General features: G+C 41.4%; 3 protein-coding genes across 5 annotated transcripts in view; 2 read left to right on the top strand and 1 right to left on the bottom strand.

Annotated features, from left to right (window-relative positions):
* Nucleotides 1-4,153, top strand: part of ryr3 (ryanodine receptor 3) — a 109,788-nt gene extending 105,635 nt beyond the window's left edge. The window contains exon 101 of the mRNA XM_029425967.1: nucleotides 3,854-4,153. Within this exon, the coding sequence (XP_029281827.1) occupies nucleotides 3,854-3,916 (63 nt within the window). The 3' untranslated portion in view covers nucleotides 3,917-4,153. The remainder of the gene's footprint in view (nucleotides 1-3,853) is intronic.
* On the bottom strand, nucleotides 1-23,720 carry aven (apoptosis, caspase activation inhibitor). The gene is made up of 6 exons (XM_029425972.1): nucleotides 23,276-23,720; nucleotides 21,835-22,006; nucleotides 2,201-2,271; nucleotides 1,137-1,232; nucleotides 768-1,053; nucleotides 1-431 (listed from the first exon to the last, which is right to left on the bottom strand). The coding sequence occupies exons 1-6, from the start codon at nucleotides 23,468-23,470 to the stop codon at nucleotides 289-291; spliced, it is 963 nt and encodes a 320-aa protein (XP_029281832.1). The 5' UTR covers nucleotides 23,471-23,720; the 3' UTR covers nucleotides 1-288.
* The window catches only part of chrm5b (cholinergic receptor, muscarinic 5b), a 14,546-nt gene continuing 4,082 nt past the window's right edge, over nucleotides 13,661-24,124 (top strand). The window contains exon 1 of one of the 3 annotated variants that reach the window (XM_029425969.1): nucleotides 13,661-14,531. The gene's annotated coding sequence lies outside the window, so the exon portion shown is untranslated. Of the gene's footprint in view, nucleotides 14,532-23,424; nucleotides 23,544-24,081; nucleotides 24,104-24,124 lie in introns of those variants that run through there. The other 2 variants (XM_029425970.1, XM_029425971.1) reach the window with 2 other exon arrangements.

Below are 24,124 nucleotides of genomic sequence, written 5' to 3' on the forward strand. Positions count from 1 at the left end.
TTGGTTCAAGGATTTTATTGACGACAAAATGGTTCACTGCTGTTGTATCGCCATCTGTATGTATGTAGTAGCTTTGGTAAACTGCATTTCTTTTGATGAGGGGGAGGAAATTAATAAAGTAATTGACGCAATAAAGCAATGTTTCACTATCTGTCCGTCAAAGACGTCTCCGATTCACTCCGGGAAACTGAAACAAATAACTTGTTCAGCATGTAAACTTTCTCATTTGTTTGTCAAAACCAAAGTCCTTTTATTTACATCTCGAATCGAGTCCTTTCCCCCTGATGGTTAGGAGATCATGCTGTCCAGCCAGTCCTCCAGGTCTTCTTCTGTCACTTCCTGCTTGACGGACGACGCAGACTTGCGAAGCGTGACGTCTTCATCTTTCACCTCCATCTTCTCTTCTATCACCTCCGTCGATTCCTCACACACTGCAAAAATACATGACGGCTCATGAGCTTAAAACGTACAAGATATATTTTGTGCTTAAAACCTTAAAACTTCTGAAGATGGACAATAATTTCTCATTAGATCCTCTGTGGAAGACGAGAACAGCAAAGAGGAAGAGCATCGGTGAGGTTCTCAAACAGCACCAGAGCTTACAGCGTCCACATCACTATTTTAAATCGTCTTAATGCTAAGCTAGACAGCTGTTAGCTGTAGCTTCATGTGTCTCATGCAGACATGAGTGGCATCAATCTTCTCAGAAAAGCATATTTCCTTAAATATAGAACAGCGCTCAAATAAAAGATGCTGAATATATTCACCTTTCTCTGGAACCACACTCTCCTCAACACTGACGGGCTTGTTTCCTGAAACACTGGAGACTGGTTCGTGTAAACTGAGCAGCTGGTCCAGCTCTTCATCATCATCATCATCATCATCATCCTCCTCCTGCGAGTCTGAGCAGGGCGCTGGGTTTGTTGCCACGGGGATCTTCTGGTTGGTGCAGAGGACTTTCAAAGCTGCAGACGGAGGAGTGAACGTGGCAATCTTGGGCACTTCCTGTTTGGGTGTGAGGGTCACAGTGGGCAGCTCTACAGGTGTCGAGACCTGAAACGGGATTAACGAGCATTAAAAACCTGCAACCAAATGTCCAAAATGAGTTGGACCCGTGTTCTGTTTGTACAGCCGACCTGCAGCAGCTCAGCCTCCAGGTTGAGTCTCTGGTGGAGAGGAACTTGTTGAAGGCTCAGAGCGAGTGCTGGGAGGTCCACGAACACCGCAGACATCTGGAGAAGAGATAAGAAAGCAAAGTGTAAAAGCCTCGATCTAGATGTTCGTGTGTTCTGATGCGTCTCCATCGACTGTATATAAAGAATTAAACTTAATCATGTGACCCCGAGAGGGTGGAGATAAGTTCAACCATAGTAGCGACCTGTCAATCACAAGTAGCCCCGCCTTAAAGCATACCCTGTTTTATTATCTGTTTTACTCTAAATGGGACAATCATTTACAAGAATAAACATCGTGCTGACTTCAAACTAACAAGTAATAAATCAAGATGTTCTCATAGACTTCTATAAATCGGATCTTCATCAAACTATAAGTCTTGAGAAATCTATTCTGTGTCCGGGGATGTGAAAGCTTGTTTGTTAGTCGTCTGCTAGTGCAGCTCAGCACTCCTTCGTACAAAACATTGTGTGTGTGACTGTACAAGACGTTCAGGAAGCGTTATATAACCGGACTGTTTGATGCAGGGCTTTGTGTCCACAGACAGTCGGGATTGAAAGATATACAATTTAAGATTAGAGAAATGTGTTGAGGTCAGCACTCTGTTCGTTTAGACATTTGAGTCGTGTTAGTAAAAGCTTCTTTCAGTGCTTCTTTTTTTTTTAGTACACAACTCCTGGTTTTGTCACCTTAATATCTGCATCAGTTCTTATTTAGATTGGGACTATATGCTAACATGACGGCAGCGTACGTTTGAGGCATTTCACTCAAACCCACAGCTTTCAACCACCAAGTGGCGCAAGAGGAAAAGTCAGGGGATCAGCAGAGCTGGTAAATATTCATCCTCTGGGAACCATGAATGTGTACAAAATGTGGTGCCAATCCATCAGATATTTCAGTGTGGACGTGCCGCTAGCTTCCTAACGCCTGTGCATTTTCAATCCAGACGTAAAGTCTGTTTGAGGGATCCGTCCCTCACAAAGTGAAGACATATAAACAATGCAGATTGGGTGGAAGATAGATTCACCTGACCGGCTGCAGATGAGTCCATCTCCCAGTCCTTCTCTTCTGAAAACCTGAATTGAGTGAAGGAATCCCCTGAGGAAGACACAGAAACACAGTTAGACATGTAACTGCTGCGGCAGCATCCTACAGGTGTGCAGTCTGTTTGAGTTCATCCTCTTCAGTGTATTCAATGTGCCGTGTGCGATGGAACCAGCAGCTCGTGTAAGCCGAGCGCATGTCCTTCACTTCTAAGACGCCTGAAAAGCTAAAGCTGTGCGTTCTGTGGAAAGCCGTCAATAGCTTTGTGTAAACTGTTGATCGGTGCGAGAGTGGAAGCAGGGCATGTGACACCACTCTGCTTCCAAAACATCAACCGGCTGAGGGCTCTTGTAGCTACAAAGGCACCGAGGTTGTATTATTAATAAGCACAAAGCAGAAGCAGCGCCGCACATTCAGGTAAAGCAACGGATGTTTATTTAGTCGGCAGCATTTAAACACGAGGCACGAGTGCTTTTACCGAGGCATAGAAATACAATAAACATAAGTAATTCCATTAAAGCCAATTAAAACAAACTGCAAAAGGCAAGAAAGGAAATCTCTACGGATTTAAAAGAAGTTTTGTTTCCATGATCAGTTGCAGAGCAGCAGGAAACCTCGATGTCTGAAGCCCTCACAGACACAGATGATGAAACGTGTTTCAGAAAGCAGGTTGTGTGTGAGGAGCGGCGTCACAACCCGACACATCCAATGCAAACTGCTCGACGAGGAGTCAGATGTGAAGCACCACTATTCAAACTCCTCATGTGGCGGACGGATGGAGCGGGGAATTATTTTAGATTATCTTTGTTCAATCACAGAAGAAGGAAATACTTGAACGCTGCATGATGTTGGACAGTCGTTGCTTTCAGGTGACGAAGGGATTCTCATGTCTGGCAGTGGGCGATTAGCTTAGCTTAGCATAAAGACTGGAAGCAGCTAGCCTGGCTCAGTTCAGGAAGTAGGAAGTAGGATCTCGTTTGTTTAATCTCTACTAGAGCTGCAAAATAATCTGCAACTATTTTGATAATCAATTTCTTTAGGTAAAATGGCAGAAATGCTAATTCAGCCTCTGTTTTATTTCATATTAAAGTGAATATCCCCTTGTTCACTATTTTATAAACCAAACGATTAATATAGAAAATAATCTTTAGTTACATCTCTAAACAGAAAATAAAGAAAATTACAATTTGGGGTAATTTATATATATTCTGTGATGGGAAACAAACTCCTGCTGCTTTAACCTTTCTGGATGTAATTATTGACAAAACATGGCCGACACATGCTGGTGAGCATCTTTGTCCGGGGTGATGATGACAAACATTGCAGCGCATTATTAACAGACGCCTGGGGCAGAAATAGCTTTGAAAATGTTGAACGTGGATTTAAAAACAAACTGAAACTAAATAAAGACGAAGAATCACAACGTCCTGCGTCTATTCTCCCCCAAATAACAATTCCAGAGTTCAAACATGCACCGGTTTAAAAACAGGAGCTTTAGAAAAGGTCATCACCGCGCAGACACATGCTGCTGTAAGAAACACACACAAGTTTATGATTCTGTGTGTTTATGATTCTGTGTGTTTATGATTCTGTGTGTTTATGATTCTGTGTGTTTATGATTCTGTGTGTTTCTCAGTGCGCAGGTGAAGCAGCTCCGTTATTCTGCCACACACAGATGGACGGTCAGTGGGAGACCTGACGGAGGAGCCGCAGTCACTTCGCAGCCTCTCGTCTTGTTATATTGAAAGACACTCGGGCCTTTCATGCGGAGCCGCTCTGCACCATCTGCGCTTGTCCTTGATTGCTCGGCTGTACGGGGGGGGTGAAAGGGGTCAAGAAGGAGAAGCTGCAGGAGGGCCGAGGCCCAGAAAATGTGATTTATGAATAGAAGTATTATCGATGTTACAATGACTGCGATGCAGGCGGATAAGAGAATGGAATGGGAATGTCAGCTTTATGTGACAGCCGGGGGGTGGGGGGGGCTTTATGTCGGGCCACACGGGGGTCTGTTATCTGCAACATCGACTGATGAAGATCTGAGCGTATATAAAACCTGCATTTGGTGGACGTGAAATCGAATTTTTGAACCTAATTCACAAGACGGCTGTTATCTTAAGCAGATCATCGTTTGCTAACAATATTCTGAGCGTCAGGGGGGGGGACGCAGCGGAAGCTAAATTATACAATCTCTTATAAGTCTTAGGAAAATCATTTAAATTAGACAATTAATCATTATTGACATTAAAAATGTTGATATGTGCAAATGTGCAATATCTGCACACACCAATGTTAAACTAGGACCTGATGAACATATCATGATATTATTAGAATATACAATATACATAAACTGTAAGCTGGGAGAACAAACGTTACACTAATGTTTTGTCGGCTGCATTTTCGGCAATGTTTATATTGTTATGATGCTAAACAACATTTGGAACACTCTGTTCTAAGTGCACAGTTACACCTGCGAGCTGCGTGACAAACAATATGCAGATGAATCCGGCTGCACTCCACTAAACAAACACCGACATCTCGGTGGGATCTGAACACGAGCTACGACGACACGGTTTAGAAACATCCGCTCGCTTCAGCGCTCAGCATCGTAGTGAACTGAATATCTTCGGGTTCTGACTGTTCATTGCACAGAACAAGACATTTGAAGAGGTCCTCTTTGGAGCTGCACTTTATGAATATTCATTAATCTGCAAGGGGGGGGGGGGGGGTGCACAGGACAAGGGCACTATCAGGGCTTATGAAGGAACAATGTATCAAAATGCGAGTTATCAGTGTGTAAGTGGTAAATATTACAGCGAGGCTCCAGACGTCGCTGTAAACAGCTGATTAGAGATCAAGTCCAAGTACCGACGATGGTCTCGGTGCGTCAGCGGGGCCGGTGGACCTCGGTGAGTTATTCCACAGTGAATAAACACTGCATTACTCATGCAGCGCGCTAAGTGGCTCGGCTGGCATTGTGTAACTTCTGTATAATGTGGTATCCTGTCTCTTGACATCTTGCTGGCTGAACCCCACGTTAACAAATCGTGGCTTTGCGCTCGCGACCCCGGCTCCGCTGAGCTATCTATGGCTCGTCCCGCTCTCATCTTTTATACTTGGGATGTGTTGCGGCCTCGCTGCTGCCTTTCTGTTCCGCTCTGCTCTTTTCCTGCTCCACTCAACTCCACTCTGCTCTCACCCCGCCGCTGCTCATCTTCACCCCCCCTCTCCCCTCGTTGTGCTCGGTGAGACTGTCGAGCGCTGGCGCAGAGTCAGGACCAAGACGTGCGTCGCACCGCTGTGAACAGAGCGGAGGATCAAGGAGATGCACATCAGATATAAGCAATTAAAAATGATTTCCTTTGCCTTTGAGAAATTGATTTATTTCTTGGAAGATGTCGATAAACAGATATTAAAGTTGAATTAAATATCTCAGTTGCGTCTTTCTGCTGCTTTTAGTAAACTGCTACACAAAGTGCTTGTTGAATAAAGATATGAAAGGATCAAACACTCTTTTACTGAACTGAACACAAAAGGCTCCAATAACAAAGAAACGAGGATGTTTTAAAGTGCAGTTTTCTCTCTTTTAACATCAAATGTTTTTATATATTGTGTAACTAATCTGCAATTCAACAGATATCAAAACAATTAGAACTAGTTGCAACTTTAAACATTAAAAACAAGCGCTCGTGAGGTTTCATCGTCATATTCTTTGTGCCTTTTATTTATGTTTCGCATTTTCAACCCCAAAACTTTAAATCTCTTTAAGTAATTATTTACATAAAAGAATCCTGTGATGGAACGTGACCGCTCTTAACTAACCGCACAGTTGGAGCCTCAAGAAGCCCGAGCGCCGTCAGACGGTTGGACGGTGCTGCTCGTTGCGAGGCTGCCACTAAACTAAAAAGACATTTAATGTGCAGCACAGAAGCATGCCGAGTTGTGTGTCCCTGCGTCCTGTTTGCCGGAGCATGCCGCTGTTGCCCTGTTGGTTGCAGTGCGGACGCACGCCCTCGCTGAGCGAGCCACACCTTTAGTATATACAGCTCGCTGCACAGAGCTGCAGCCGGCCTTCACCTCGATCAGCCTTCTTTCTTGGAACCAGGAGGGACTCGCTGCTCAGTCTCCACTAACACCTGCAGTGAAATGTTGACATTTTATCTGACTGGAAGAGGAATACACACATTCCCTGCTCCCCCGTTCCTCCTGCATTCAGCGGTAGAGTAATGGCGAGGGATCAGGGAATGATTACTTTTCTTTTAAACCGGCTTTCGTGGCAGATCCTCACTAGATAAGAGCGGGAGTTGAATCAAGGCGGCTCATACAAAAGTGATGGAGTGTTATTACTGCTGTGACAAATCCCGTCTGATGGGTGTTTGGTAGCACTAAGAGGGGGTGGGGGTGGGGTGGTGGGGGGGACAGGATGGAAAATGTTAGAAAAAGACGGAAGGAAAGATAAGAGGAAGATGGAAGGAGTAAGAAGGGGAAACACAGACGCTAGAAAACACGCAGGAAAGAACTTCTTGTAGCGATCGACGCAGCCGATCGTCTCCCCGAGAGCTGCAGTTCCTCCGGCGTGCTCCCTGTCACGCCTTTTTAACCAAACCAATTAGCCTAACACGGCGCTACGCTGAAACCCACAATGCGTCGATAAATCACTGTCTGCGCTAATTGCAATTAAAATCCTGAGCAAACCAGGCGAGACAATGAAGAGGGCTGAAGCTATTTACTCTCAACTTTTAATGGTGATTGCGTGAGACTGTGCTAAGGACAAAGTTGTATCAGAAGAGCTCCAATCCACTCGAGGCCTCGCTCTTGTTCCACACGTGTTTTATGGTCGTGAAGCTGTTCGCCGGCGTCTGCAGCTCGGACTACCTGGACTGTAATCCATCACATTTAAAGAGGGTCATCTGCTCGTCAATGTCATCAGGAAACAATCTGTGTTTATATGAATTCACAGACTCCTGGGATCAATAGTGTCAACCAGAAATATGTGGTGTAATTATTCATCCTGCTCGTGGAGCATAGTGCGATAACAACTCTAATATATTCATATGATATAATAATATTAGAGGATGAGACAGAGAAGTGTCTGAAGAGTGGTGCAAAAGCATCGCAAGCCTGCATCGGATGGAGACATAAAGTAATACTGCTGGAAGGAAAAGCTCAAACTGATGAAGGCTCTTAAAATATTAGATAAAATATACATTTATAATGATATTTTAGTTTTCCTGCACAGGCTGCTGGCTAACTTACATTGCTATGTGAACCTAAAGGGTTGTAATGTTTCAGTAATGCGTTTATAAATGTTTGTTTTTGACTGTAAACCTCAGAAAGCAGCGATGCTTACATTTGGAAACTCTCACTTGTGTTTAAAAATCCTTTGTCACTTCCCGATCTCCCTCATCTCATTATGCAGCTTCTAAAAGCAAACTGCGATGACTTGGCACGCATGTGTCGTACATAGTAACGGAGGTGAATGCTTGTGCGAGCAATTATTTCGTGATTTATGCATGTGTAGAGATTAGTTTTCTAATGAATAGAAATTGGATAAAATTCATTAGAGGGATCGTTAGTTTGGGGATCATCAAAGTCATTAGGATTCGTCCTCTGGGAATCATCAACGTCTGTACATGAATTCATGGCAATCAGAAGTCATTTTCAGCCGCTATGGAACACTTCGGTCCAAAATTACTACATCAAGTGTGATTAAATGCATTTTTTTTTTATTCCCCAAATTTGATCAACTGTGCATCCTAATAACACCCAATTCAAATCCAACTTTTACTCTCAGGTGATTCGGACCGCACATTAAGTGATAATTAGACGCGTCCCTGGTGTGCAACAGTCACAGAGGCAAGCCATGCAACACATGTTACTCTCTACAAACCTCAATCTCAGAGCAGGGCACCTTATTATCGTTCTTTTCATGCCGTCTGACATCGCCTAGCTCCAGCAAAATTAGGCGAGAATGAGTGTGTGCTTTGGGGCTGACGTGCAGCCTGCTAACACCGGTCCCTGTGGCTGAAATAACCATCAGCCTCGAGAGTGTCGGGACATCTGGGTCCCTCATTATAAAGACACGAGGAGCCTCGGACACTAGGTTAGCTGAGAAGACCAGTAAACCGATAATACTGGATCTATAGCGTGTAGCAGGCGGGCTACACTGAATTATTTGAACGCAGATCCATCAGGAACATTTGAATTATTTAGCTGCTTCAGCTAATTGTCCTTGTTCACCTTGAAATGAGAGATGATGGTGCTTCCCATATGCATCCTACACTAAACACCTGATGCAACAATATATCTGTTGAATTGATAGTAAAACAGGTGGTTCTGTTCTCAGTGTTATTTCTCTCTTAAAAAAAAAAAAAAGGCTTCAAAAAGGCATAAGAACAATGCACCCACAGGCTGCTAAATAAAGACCCGAGGATTGCCTTAAATAAGCACCAAACTGCCAGAACGCATGTTTCAATCCTTTAAAGACCCGAGCGGATGAAATGTGACAGACACCGCAGGACTAAAATCCAAACAGCATATCCAGAGCAGCCTCCACGGTTTGATGTATTCGCTTTTGAAATCCCAAGTTCCTCTGTTCCTAAATTCATCTGAAGACACTCATAACTGTCCGAGTCTGACTGAGTCATGATACTGCACTCTCAGAGACACAAAGCACACACCGCCACCTGCACTCGCTAAAGTCACACTTACAAGACGGATACAGTTTGTGGGAACATTCATTGTGCTCGGCAATGTGGAAGATTTCCTTTGAAAAGCTTCTTTGTAGTGACTGAACAAAAGATTTCTCTGGTGTTCTGGCAGAGCTCAGAGTGACGTCTTTAAGTTGCTGCTTCGGTCTGAACGACAGTCCAAAACACGGGTTCAAAACCTTTTATCGCAAGTATCGCACTGTGCTACATTTCCAGTCGCATCCGTTACAGAGTTACGACAAAAGTCTGAGGTATGTCCTCTTCGAAGCTACACACAGGAAGGCGATTATATATTTGTAATTAATAAGCACAAGTTCCGTCTTTAGAAAGTTAAAGGTTTGTTTTGGGCTCGGGGGCGTGATCTTGTTCACTAGTGTATACGTTGACATTGAATGCAATTTATTTTGTAGCCTAAAGGTCTTTAATCTAACAGTAGCCCCTTTAATCTAACAGTAGCCCCTTTAATCTAACAGTAGCCCCTTTAATCTATCAGTAGCTCCTTTAATCTAACAGTAGCCCCTTTAATCTATCAGTAGCCCCTTTAATCTATCAGCCCCTTTAATCTATCAGCCCCTTTAATCTAACAGTAGCCTTTAATCTATCAGTAGCCCTTTTAATCTAACAGTAGTCCCTTTAATCTATCAGTAGCCCCTTTAATCTAACAGTAGCCCCTTTAATCTAACAGTAGCCTTTAATCTATCAGTAGCCCTTTTAATCTAACAGTAGTCCCTTTAATAAATCTAACCAACGTTGGGTTTTTACTTTTATCCAAATACATGTTTAGACAAGTACTTTACTTTATTACAGTTTATTACAATTAAGTGGCAACTACTTTCCATTAGACAACGTTTTTCCTCGAAACCGGAGGCTCAAATGCCCCGGAGTCAACTTTGCTTGTGTTTCCGTGGGAGCGTTTAATGACTCTCGTTCATCTTGGTTTTCCCCGATCGCAGACTGAGGTCACATTCATATTCAAAGGCAAGCTTTCAGGGACTCCGGAGGAGCGAGCGATAGTCTCAAACGTGAGTAATGGGGCCACTTCAAGATGGCACCATTACAGAAACCAATCAGTCTATCAAATGGTTTGATAGAGCGAGGGTCATCTTGGTTCGCTAATGACACCTACGCCTGTTGACAGAGAATTGGGAGCAGACTGTTTGGTGTTTGTTTGAATAAAGACTATTTGGATGATGACAAATGTTACGTTTGGTTGGTTCCAGCTAATGAGCAGCGCGAGTTGACATTAAATGCTAAACATTTCAGGCAGGACAAGGACACATCTGCTGGAAAGCTTTATGTGCCATTATTATCAGCACCTCTATTGTTATTTACCACAATACCAGCAACACAGTGTGGGAGGTGTGTAGCACGCAAAGCAATTATCTTTAATTGAGGCCGAGAATCACACCATTAAATGACTCATTTGGTTTTTCTTTCTAAACCGAAGTCTTTTTAAATAATTGGCTCAGCTTTTGGAAATCAAAAGGTTATTTGACAATGCAGCTCTGGCACAACTGTGGACAAAAATCAATATCCATCTTCAATATCATTATTTTGACAGCTTTAAAAGGCTGTGCACAGACAACAAGAGCAACCTGGAGTTCACTGATATATTTGGTTACAGGGTTTGATGGGAATTCTTCACCAGTTTCTCCCATTTGCTACAGCGCTCGTCAAAGTTCCACAACCAGGTGGAAGCCACTATGAGCTTTATGGGAGACTGAGCAGCGTGACACCGCAATAATTGGACCCTTTTAGCCCCATTTCTAATAAATGGGAACCACGACTGTTTTCCATCTCGTACCTACAAATCTCAAGCCTCTTCAACGTCATATCGACGTCAACTACATACTACAGCCCAGAAATATCAAAAGTCTTTAGTATATCAAGCTGAACCTTGACCACCTGCTACACTTTGTCACTGTGGACAATTCTGACAACCTCAGTGACCTCTGCCAGAGAGAGGAACTCAAATCTTTTTGATTCTGTCTCCTCCACAGAGCATACCAGTCAGGGTTAGGAGTTCGTCAAAGTGTTCCTTCCCCTGAACGGACCAGTTTCAATCAAGATCATCAGTTCTCGTCTACGCAACCTGGGAATGGACCTGCCTGCCATTCCTGAGATGTTTGAGTGTTTGAAAGAACTTATTTCAGGCCAACTGAACATCCAGCACCATTGACTTCCCAAACTCATCCCAACGCAATATTTGCTTCCATCACCATAGAATCTATAGGTACTGGTATTTAGGAGTCCCCTGGACCAACCATGTCTGAAAGGCCTTGCTCTTCATATGGTCTTCTTCACTGCTGGTGTCTCAGTTTGCTGTCGCAGCAGACACAGATTACCTTCTAGCCGCTGCTCTGGGCATCAGCACAAATATACAATAACACAACCCCACTTGGGTTCAGATCAGGCAAGCCATTCTTCCCAATCCAAGACCCCACCCAGAAACTCCAAGACGGCCAGATAATCTTTCATTTTTTGTGGAAAACTCCAACAAAGAGGCTCTCAGCTGTGGGACACAGGAAGGGTTCTCAAACTATAAGTAATGATAAGTGAACTAAATTCCTGAACCAGAGCCCAAAGACCCACACAAGGGGCAGCTGTGGCTCAGGAGGTAGAGTGGTCGTCCACCGGTTTGAAGGTTGGTGGTTCGATCTCCAGCCCCTGTAGTCAAGCATGTCGAAATGTCCTTGGGCAAGATACTGAACCCCAAATTGCTCCCGATGGCCAACGGTGTGTGAGTGTGTGTGAATGGTTACACTACTGAAGCGCTGATGTGCACCTTGTATGGTAGCCTCTGACTCTGTATGAATGTGTGTGAATGGGTGAATGACATGTTGTAAAGCGCTTTGAGAGATCGTAAAGATTGGAAAAAGCGCTATATAAAAGCAGAACATTTACACAAGCAAACGAGGCAAAGAAAAGGCCATGCTACTTCCTATTACTTCCACTATCTCTTCCTTCCTTTCTCTATTGAATTGAACAATTCAATGCAGTTGACATTGCAAAAGCAAAATAAATCTGCAGTCTTGTAAGAAACTGAGTATTTGTTATTCACGCTACGTTAAAAAACATAATAATTGATGGAAGCCTACGACATTCTCCATTCACAATACTAGTGATGGTTAACAGCACTACGGAAATAAAGCAATCACTGTACATCTCTCACCCTCATTACGTGAACTCCCTGAGGGATACATCAAACATGCTTCATATCCTTTGTATGGCATTCTCCTAGCCTGTGGCTTGGTGGTCTACGGGAAAATGCATGATATATTCACATGAAAGCAAAACTGTTTCAAAAGGTCCACTCAACCTGTTCTATCACACAGAAAGAGGATGAAACAGCTGTGGTTCTTTCAGGACGCTCGGGCAAGATGTGATTTCTGAAGGAGCCAGAAAAATGGTAGCTCTTCAATGGGTCCTCCTGCAGGATGATGGGGCGGGAAGATGATGAGCAATGGTCACCAAACCCTCCATTATAATAATTGCATAACATTGCAACAATTTTCAGAGCCAATACCTTTGTTGTATTGGAAAGACGGATTTTATGCATACATGACATATCACAATAACCACAATTATATAATTTAGAGAGTAAAGAGAGCTCTATTTCTCGTGCAGTGTTCCAGGAGATTAAAAATAAATATGCGTCAATACATTATTCTAAAAAATATATAGAGACTGGTGTCATGTTCAATACAGTAAATCAGCGCAGTGAAATATAGTACAAGCACAAACCAGCATATTTGCGTCAAAATCGACAAAATCGTCCTGAGTGACAATGCCAATAAAGTTCGTTGAAACAGAACCAATGCATTGGAAACGATACGGATTGGAAACATCAGGCTGTCACGCAACGTTCCACAACAACTCACCGCAGATCACTCGCCACTGTACAGTTCAACAACATGAGAACATGTATTGGGTTAGGTTTGAAAGATACATCCTGGGGTGGTGGTGGCCTAGTGGTACGCCTTCCAAAAACAAAACACTAGAAGGTCGGGAGTACTTAAAGTACTGGATATGTTAAATAATCCATTATTTTCTGTTTATTGTTCAATGCAAAGAATTAAGAAAAGCTCCACTGCAGAACAGAGCATCTGCTACACAGGTGTATTTAGAGGTAAATGTGGCAATTAACTGTGCTATTGATTGTAGGTGATATTGCCCAGCCACAAGTAAAACAAATGTCTTGCCAGGTTTCTAAAAGTGTTTCCTATAATTACAGATTACAGATCTCTGGCAAACACAAGATTTAAAGTGGTGCCTTTGTGTCGACTAAGAATGTCTTTAGTCCACGTAAATATTGTTATTAGCGTTTATGATAAGAGACAAGAAATTGCAGAAGAGAAACTAGGTTTGAAAGGGAAACTGTAAAAAGTCCTGCTCAGTATGTACATTTCAGCCACGGAAGAATTTCATTTCTCACTTGAGAAAGAAACGAATGCCGTTTGCTCCCTTCTCTGCCAGTCACTGCTCACTCACTCAGCTTTTTAAAGAAGGCGCACACTAAGGTTTGACAAAGTCATGATGGAGTGTGAGGTACCAGCAGTTGTGTGAATGCATTTCCCCTCTGATGAAGACACACAGCAGTGCAGAAGCAAAGACAAACAGTCGGCCCTTTCTGAACCGCTGCTGACACCCACAGCGACTCCTCCTCCGGCTCCTCCCCTGCTTCATCGTACTCCTCCACCTCCTTACCTCCTCCTCCCTCCTCTTACATGTTGCACAGTGCTCGGATACAGGATGAGGCTTCCGGGCCATGTGGGAATTTCTCCTAATAGTGTCTCTGGTTGAATCCGTGTGTTGGTGAGGACGTTAGTGCAAGCGTGCATCCGAGTAGCTTTTTATAAACGTGGCAAGCAGAAGCCTGGTAGGAGACAAAAAGTCATTCAATCTGTGCAGCCTTGAGGACTGAAGAAGCTTTTTCCGTGCCAGTGGAGTTGCTCAGATTTTGCAGAAAGAGTGAGAAACGGCTACTTTTGCATCGATTTCCCAGAAATTGGTGAGTTTATCTTCGGTGAAAAAGAAGAAACTGATGAGATCTTCACTCGATTATCTCTGCTGAGGACCAGGAGCCGTTTCCAGTCATTCACCCTTCTGTGGAAAAAGGTCTGAACAGCACCAACAAGGCACCTAAGCTGCTCTGTCACACGAACATTGACACTGAACAGCTGTTGCTTTCACCATCTCGTCTCAGGAAGAAACTGGACCGCTCAGGAGCTCCACTGCACTACACGGCGATACTGAAACACTTGTTTGCATCAAAGCTCCCCGTACTTAGCAACTGAGGAGGATGAGAGACGGTGTGATGACCTACCTGTATTTGACAAGAGTGTTTTTCACCTCGTTGGAGAGAGGAGCACAGAGGGAAAAAAGTCAGCGAGAGGGAACAGGGGAGGGGAAGAGCGAGCCAACGAGGGAAGGTGTGAAGCCAACGCTGTGAAACAGAGAGATAGTGAAGACGAACAGAGCTGAGAGAGACACAAGGAACTGAGACAACTCTGCCAGACTGATACACTGCATCCTTTAACTCCTTCAAAGACCTGCTCAAACGCCCATTTACCGCTGGAGCATCGTGTTTCCTCAGAGCCACACAGGGTGAGTAAATATTCAGTTTGATTAAACAGCGCACAGGAGCAGCTGTCAACCTAAGGTTCAGTATAATATTATAAATTCTAACATTTTTATGACTGAATAATTCTATTAATGAGTCCTGCAGCTGTTACCAGTGCGTTTATAGTTCAGACTCGGAGCTCTGCAGTAGGTTTAGTACAATTAGTAAAACCGTCCGATTTGTTAGATTGATCCCGTATCTTAAGTTTACTTGGGTTACTACGGGTGTGAAGCGATGTTCTGCGTGTATTTTTTACTCAGGAAACATTGGGAGGTACGAGGAGTAAGAGGATTTGATTCAACGTATGAATAAAAACCGTGGGGCGTGACTGGCATCCCAACACTTGTGCCACTGTTTCCTTGGAGGGATAAACACTTTGAGTTTTATCCAAACAAGTTTTAAAACTGATCTACAGCTGAAGCTACTGGCACCATGTTGCTCGCCACAACATTCAGAGGCAAATATTTTAGTCATGCAAGAAATCACTCTGGTTCAGAATGTTAAATGTTAGGGTTTGATGCTTTACTGTAACTGACGATTATTTTTTATCATCGACTAATTTGCTGGGTTAATCGATTGGTCTATAAAACATCTGAAAAATGTCCATCAATAACCTAGATATATATATATATATATATATATATATATATATATATATATATATATATATTTATATATGTGTGTATATATATGTGTGTATATTTATATTTATATATAGATTTCTATATATATATATATATATATATATATATATATACTATTCTATACTATATAATATATATATATTTCTCTATGTGTGTCTCTATCTGTGTGTCTCTTTATCTTTTACTATATATGTGTGTGTGTGTGTGTGTTTCTATCTATATATATCTATCTCCTATCTCTCCTCCATCTACCCCCCTCTCTATTCCTATATCTATATATATCACTATCCCCCCCTATCCATCTTTATCTATCTACTATCTATCTATCTATCTCTATCTATCTCTCTATCTCTCTCTCCCTATACACACCTATATCTATATAACTATACACACATATATATATAAAATATACACACATATATATCTATATATATCTCTATGTGTGTTATATTTATATATTTATATATATCTATATATATATCTCTCTATATATCTAAATATATATATATATATATAGATTATATATAATATTATATATACACACACACACACACATATATACACACACACACATATATACACACACACACACACACACAACACACACACACACACACACATATATATATATATATATATATATATATATATATATATATATATATATATATATATATATATATATACACACACACACACACACATATATATACACACACACACACACACATATATAGACACACACACCACATACATATATATACACACACACACACATACATATATATACACACACACACACATATATATATACCACTATATACAGACATTAATCCAGACATATCCTTGAGAAGCTAATCTGCGGTCTGAGAGTCCTGAAATGAACCCTCGTGTGTTTACGCTGGGACACTGGAAACAGGTATTTAAGGATGAACGTGGGTTATGACGGTTCTATGGGATGACCTCAGCGAAGCGTCTCTGATCCACCAGCTGCTTCACTTGGCCTCACACTGTGCTCCACTGGCTTCATCGTTAACAGCAGATTGCAGGGAAACAAACCACCTGTAATGTATTGTTTCCTATTTTGGCCAAGCAGACAGAACATTTTCATTCCTCCGCTTTGACGCCAGTGTCCTCCAGACTCGGAGGCTAATCAAGTATCCATAACGACACCGGAACATATGTATTAACGGCCTGATTGGGACTATTCGTCTCGGTTAGGAAAACGTCCTTGTGTTTGTCAATCTAGTTAGCAGAATCACTGAAGCTCTAATGCGATTTCCCTTTGTCTCATTATGATTGAGCCTTGATAGGTGCCCATTAGCAGCCCTGGTAAACTACGGCTGCGGGGGAGGAGGATTGATCCTTGTGTTAATGTGCACAGATAGATGACTGTGTAAGGATGTAAATAACTGCCGAGCAATTCCCCCAAGTCATTCAGGCACATGGACACACGCGGAGGAAGCAATTGCACCATGTGTGCATTACCCTTAGCAACAGCACAATCAACCCCCGACAATGCGAGAGACTGAGAGCAGACCTGACAAAATAAAAATCACCTTTGGGTTGCAAAACAGTCGACAGAGATTAATTCCTTAAAAAGGCTGAACTTCATGGGTTTTAATTCGATGAATACGTCCGCCCTTCACTGAAATTCCTTTCAGATGAAAAGCCTTCTTCACAAAAGCAGCTTTTTTTTAAAGCATTAGTCGAAAAAGCAACCAAGGTTTTCATCCTTGAGAAGTTAACAAACGTCATACAAAACAGCCTCCCTGACACGGTGAGTCTCGCTACGCATTCACTGTAACAATAGAAGGTGTAATCAGACTCAATCAAAACACATGAATGCTGAATAGCACTTGGGCTGTTTGGACAAGCAGTGGAGCTCCATAATCGCCGCAAGACAACAGAAATCAACGTGACCTTCAATTCAAATCAAACAGTCTGTTTACATAATTCCGGCTCCATTTCTCCTAATCACACTGAGTACAGTAGAGCTTTCAATAGAGCCTGAGCAAATACAAAGTCTGCCACACTATGTCCTGATGACTCAATATCATATTTCTGAATAGATCATCAAGGCGAAATTCACTGACAAGGTAGACGTCTTTATAGAGCGCAGATTTATACAGTTTTACATTAATGAACACTTAAGACTTAGATAAAAACTTCAAGGCTCTTTGGGGGAATCACTGCAGCAGCATTTGGGTACATTAAACAGAAGAAAAAGTCAAATTGGAATATAAGCAAAGGGAGGTTATATAAATGGAGATTATGTAAACAACAGTGACAGGTTCTGCACTGGAACATCTTAAGAATGAAAAGAGTGGGATGTAAAGACTGCAGCATTATTACAGTGATGGAAGAAGGACTCAGATCTTTTCCTAAAATAAAACTAGCAATACTAGTCGTAGTAAAGGTCATTCAAAGTATTAGCATCAGAATAAACTTAAAGTACCAAAAGGAAATATGCACATATGGCCCATTTCACAATAACATCTTACATTAGTGATGCTTTCATGTGTTCATCAGCTGGTAAATGTGGAGCTCCTTTTAATTACTTTACATACTGCTTGTTATCTTATTTTTTACACCAAAATTTAAATTGGATTATATTTTGTCTATTTAACATTAATTAAATTAATTAATAAAAAATAAAATACATTAAAAAAAATCAACATATTTCAAGTTTCTAGATACATGTTTCATCAAATATATCTACATTATTATTATTATTATTATTATTATTATTATTATTATTATGATTTAAAATGCTGACTGACTGATTACATCACATGATCATCAGCAGATAAAAGTACACATTTAAACTCCACCCGAGCACCGTGAAGACGTCTTATGAACGTTTTAAATATCGTCCAGACTAAACAATAATAGCTTTTATATGACTTGTTCTGATTATATTAGAATCACAGTTATTAACATAACATGAAATCATGATTATAGATGAGAGCAGCTCATAAATGACTATAATCAGAATATTAGTGTGTAAATCCTCAGTAACTTGTCCTACTGTTGACTCAATCGTCATTTTAATTTCACATTTTAAGAGCGGAAAGATAAGAGTTGTGTGGCAGCAAATGAGAGGTCTTGAATATTTAAAGGTGTTGACATTTATATTTACAATCTGCAGGTCAGGAAGAGGAGCTAACTCTGGACGTTTCAGCTCCAGTTGTGCTGGAGGGACAACGCCCTCTGCCTCTTGTGCACTAAACTCATTTCTGAAGCTGGAATTCTGTAAAGCAACAATTTTCTTTTTCCAAATCTGACAAAAGTAGCATAAAGATGGTAAATGGAACTGCATTTATAGAGCGCTTTTACAATCTTTGCAATCACTCAAAGCGCTTTACAACACATGTCAGCATTCACCCCCATTCATACACATTCACACACTCTCACACACTGTCACACAACACTTCGACATGCTGACTGCAGGGGTCGGGGATCGAACCACCGACCCTCCGATCACTGGACGACCACCGTGTCTCGTTTACTTACAGGAATCTAATACGGAGTAAAGATTAGTGAAGTAATAACTTAGTTAAAGCGAGACTTTCTAAGGTTTTGATCAACAGCTGCTACAAGTGACACTACGATAATGTGAAGTGCTTATATCAGATCCATTTTCTGTCAATCAATTGATCAATTAGCCTAATTGATCTAATTGCTTCAGCTCTTAAGATCGTCTTTCAGAAGTTACACGGTCTCACTTTAACAAAACTTCGATGCTCTCTGCCTTTTAATGTCAGGTAGAACAAAACAATCCCCTCCCACGCAGATATATATTTATAGTTTAGTTTTAGGTTGCTCATATGTGCTCGGCTCTAACAGTACACGGAAACATTATCAGTGCGTCTTCTCATGACGGGCAGCATGCGTGTGGCGGTGGCGGCAGAGGAACACATCGTATCCATTTGATTAAATTGGGTAAAATCAGCACATAATCTCGCTCGCACATAACGCCGCCAACACACTGTGGAGAGCTTCATCTGCTCTCGACCTTTCTGCTCTGGGATTGTGAATCTTGTAAGAGCTTCAAGATACTTTACAAAGGTTAAGAAACACTGCTCTAAGCCATTTCTATCCTAAAATACACAACATCAAATACTTCTGATCTGTACATCCTGTCCACGTCTTGCCAATAAAACAAAACTGCAACACTTCAAAACCGTGGAAACAAAACGTGCCGGTGAAATAAGCTCCACATTAAGAAGTATTCTGTAGTAACTTAAGAGGAAATGGCAGATTCCTGATTTCACAACGACCTTAATTGGCCAGGAAAACAACTCTTGAAAGCATCGCCTCCCACGTACAATTAAGTATCCTCTAGAGAGCGGCAGCCTCTTGCTGTACGGCATGACTAATCTGATAATGTGGGCAAAACACAGAGACGAGTCAAACAACTCACAGGAGCCCCTTTGGCATTTACGCTACAAGTGTAGGGGAGAGAGAGAGAGAGAGAGAGAGAGAGAGAGAGAGAGAGAGAGAGGAGAGAGAGAGAGAGAGAGACAGAGAGAGACAGAGAGAGAGAAGAACAGAGACCGAGAAGAGAGAGAGAGAGTAGAGAGAGAGAGAGACAGAGAGAGAGAGGGAGAGAGAGACAGAGAGAGAGAGAGAGAGAGAGAGAGAAGAGAGCAGATAGAGACAGATAGAGAGAGAGAAGGAGATAGATAGAAGAGAAGAGATAGAGAGAGAGAGAGAGAGACAGAGAGAGTAGAGAAAGAGAGATACAGAGGATAGAGAGATAACAGAGATAGAGAGAGATACAGAGACAGATATAGATAGAGATAGACTAGACATAAGAGATAGATATATCTAAGATATATATATAGAGAGGAGAGCACAGACATATAGATACAGAGATAAGATACATATAGAGAGAGATATATAGATAGATAGATATACAGATACATAGATATATATAGAGACAAGAGAGACAGAACAGAGAGAGAACAGACATAGAGAGAAGAGATACAGATAGACTAGATAGAGAGATAGAGATACAGAATATAAGATAACAGAGACAGAAGGAGAAGAGACAAGAGAGAGAGACAGAGAAAGAGACAGATAGAGAGAGAGAGAAAGACAGAGAGAGAGAAGACAATATATACAGAGAGAGAGTAGAGATGAGAGATAGACAGACAAGATAGAGACAGAGACAGAGAGAGAGACACGAGAGAGAGAGATAGAGGAGCAGAGAGAGAACAGCTAGATACTATATAGATATATATATAACATATATTAGATTATAGAGATAATATAACAGAGAGAGACACAGAGAGAGAGCGAGACAGAGGCTCCCTCTCTCATCTCTCTCTCTCTCTATCTGGTCTCTCTCTGTCTCTCTCTTCTCTGTCTCTCTCTCTCTGTCTCTCTCTGTCTCTCTCTTCTCTCTCTAGCTCGTTCTGTCTCTCTCTCTCTCTCTCTCTCTCTCTCTCTCTGTCTGTCTCTCTCTCTGTCTCTCTCTGTCTCTGTCTCTGTCTCTCTCTCTCTCTCTCAATCCTCTGAAAACAGTCAGCTGCTCAAACACTTCAGTTAAAAGATATTTTGCATTTCTATAAATCCGAGGCTGTGAAACTACACTTAAAAACAGCTGCCTGCAGATAACACTGATGAGACTGAAGACAGTCTGTGGGCTGAAAAACACTAAAATGCTCCATAGATGTGTGTTTATTACGATTAGCAAGCACTTTAAAATTATCATTTGACCTCCTGTTCATATTAAATCATTATGAAACCCACAGCATGCCATTAAAATTGCCAAAAACATAAACAGATGAAAGAAATAAAATATGCAAATAAAGTCAAATCTCATCCACATGCTTTCCATTTCATTAATATGCAATTATTGTAAAAAAATACAAATAAAGAAGGTAAGCAAATGAAAGTGTTGGGGTGTAACCCTAATTTGAATAATGGCGTCTTAATACCCACATGACATCCAAATCAACAAACAATACATAATATGAAACTAAACACTTCAAGACTTTTTAACCACCGGAAATAATACATTAAAGTGCTTTGCAAGAAAAAGACAACAACCGTAACAATATTGCTAAATTAGTGCTGCTAAAATGAGCCAAATGTGACACATTGGGGTTGTTAATTTGACAATCGGTCATAAGAAATATGAAGAAACCTCAAGCTCTGCTCTAATAAGACGGCACTGAGCTTTTTCAGTTGTGTTCCTCTGGGGGGGGAGAGATATCAACAGAAAGCGGGATGAGACTGTTGAGAGCCCAGGGGGCTAAAACACACACAGACCACTGAGGCTGAAATGAACAAACAAAGACAAACAAGGATTTTTCTTTGCAGCCGTTTGACAGAAGTGTCCAACACAGACGTTTTATTTTTAATTAATTAGGACACAGAGACAACGTCAGGAAAAAGTTCAATTAGACTCAGTGGATGATTCGACACGGAGTGAACTTTCCACGTCGTTATCCCAGAAAGGCCATAAACTAATTAAAAGTAAACACAACACCTCTGTGCTCTTCCTTTAAATCAGGGGATGGTTTGGCAATTATTGGTAAAAGAAAGAACAGAAGGCATTATAGGGATATTTAAAGTTTTTAGGAAGCTGACGAAGTACAAAACAAACAAGCTTTACGTGGTGAGACCGTACCTGCTGACTCCATCAGGATGTGGTAGTCTGTTCCTCTCTGAGCGGGCGTGTCATCCTCAGGCTCCGGCTTCTCGGACGCCTCATAACGATCCCAGTTTGACTCCAGTTTCCTCCTGGAGAAAACCTGCCGACCGTTGTCCTCATCCTGAAAGTTGTCCCCTTCATCTTGATCCTAAAAGAAGAACATGGTGAGGTATGATGGAATTGCAGTGACAAGTGGGCAAATCAAAAGGCATTCATGTTATTGCATACATACATGTAGCCAATCGCAGCGGGACGTGGATGGGATAATTGGATTGTCGGCTCGATGATTTTTTTTTTCTACCATCAAGCCAGTTTAACCAATGTACATGGAGCATCAGTAAGCGGCGCACTAGGTCATAAAACTGAATACTTCAAGACGAGAAGAAGCTGTATTTCGAAAACGTCTTGCATCCATAATTCCACAATTTCCTATAAGCCAGCTATTCTTACTTTGACTAGAGATTATTTAATTCAGAGAGCAATTTGTCATTAACACATTCCTGGTAGCTATGCCTAACAAAAGGGTCAAGGTAAACGGCACGCTCCGCTGTATGACAAAGAAAAGATATCTAAATCTGAACTAATTAAATGTGTCTGCTTCAGATTTCTTGCTGCACATAGCTGCACACACCTTTAATAAGGTTGTCATGGAAATGTGCAGATGTGTCAAGAGGGACAAAGCGTGCTCAGTTGTATTTTTTGGTGCCCTGTGAAAACTCACACACACACACACACACAAAGATCATAAAGACCACATGGTAACTATGGATGCACCAAATCAGACTTTTCATGATTGCAATCAAGGAGCCCCTATGTACCGAAGGAGATTTGTATGATTGCAATCACAGAGCCCCTATTGTTTCCTTTCTAATTCTGTAGTTACCATGGCAGGAGCATCAACTGACAGAACATCCCAGTGGAAAGGATGCTGAACTCTCTGGTGTCACATCAGAGTAGTGTTGTCGAAGGGCTTGATCACTACGATTATACACCAAAACATTCCTCTCTCTCTCTCAGTCTAACTCTATACACAAGATCTAATTATGTGCGCGTGAAGTAGAGAAATGTTGATTTGATCACGCACACACATGCTTCTCTAATGTACAGCAATCAACCTATGAAACTGTGAATATTTACAAAAGCGGTGATTGGATTGTATGGGGGGAAAAACGTCACATATTGGCATTATATCACTTTTGCATAATTTGGTTTAGAAGTTGTCGAAAAAAATGCCTGAAATTGATGCTACTTTAGGCCGAGTTGAAGAAGAGGTGCATTTAAGTTTTACATCATCGTGTAAGAACTGTGTCCGTTTGTCTTGGTGACGCAACTACTAAATTACATATTTGTTCAATGTGGTTTGGTGGAGCGGCGTAACTGGGGCAGCCTATGGAACGTAACTTCCACGCTCTCTCACCCGGTGATGGAACTCCGCTGCATGGGCGCTTCCCCCGCGTCCACGGCCGCGGTAGTGGTCTCTTTTCCCCCGGCCACGGTTCTGGCCTCCTCTCGCTCTTCCCCGGTGTTCACCGCCAGAACTGTCGCTGTCGTTTCCACCCCGGCCGCCTCTTCTCCAACTGCCGCCTCTGACTCTGCTCTGTCTAACCTCCATTACTGTCAACTGTGGCCGGACAGTTTAGCATGTGACACTTCAGAGTTGGACGGAATGAGTGTTACATTGAATGGTATCCTACAACAAAATGGCGTGTGATGGTTCCGAATCTCATTTGGACCAAAATAATTAAAGTCACGTCTGGATTTAAGTAACTTTACATTTCAGAATTGAATGTCAACATTTCTTTGGATAATTTTATTGGAAAAAATAAAATAATAATAATAATAATAATAATAATAATTTAAGTTTTCAGTGGCTCTCACTTATTCAATTATATTAAATATGGGGTGTTTATTAAATGAAATCAAATTTCAATCCAGCTTTAAGAGATTTTGTTACGCAAATAATTTGTAAAAATCACCAATAATTAGGTGGATTTGTTCACATTTCTATAGTAAAATACGTTAATACATCACAAGTTGTAAATGCAAATATGATCAATTTTATCAAATAATGTGGGTTAATGAAATAGTAAAAAAGCAACATTATAAGATGTGATTACAAACATGTCCACTGAGGATTAAAACATATTTAAATAAACTGAATACCACTGCAGTACTAATATTACTAATAGTGTATATGAGTGCATGTTTTTTGACCGTGTGAAAATGACAGGATATATATACACAGGTGTTTATCCTGATATAATAA

The sequence above is a fragment of the Cottoperca gobio genome, chromosome 24 (genome assembly GCF_900634415.1).
Source record: "Cottoperca gobio chromosome 24, fCotGob3.1, whole genome shotgun sequence".
Taxonomy (NCBI): Eukaryota; Metazoa; Chordata; class Actinopteri; order Perciformes; family Bovichtidae; genus Cottoperca; species Cottoperca gobio.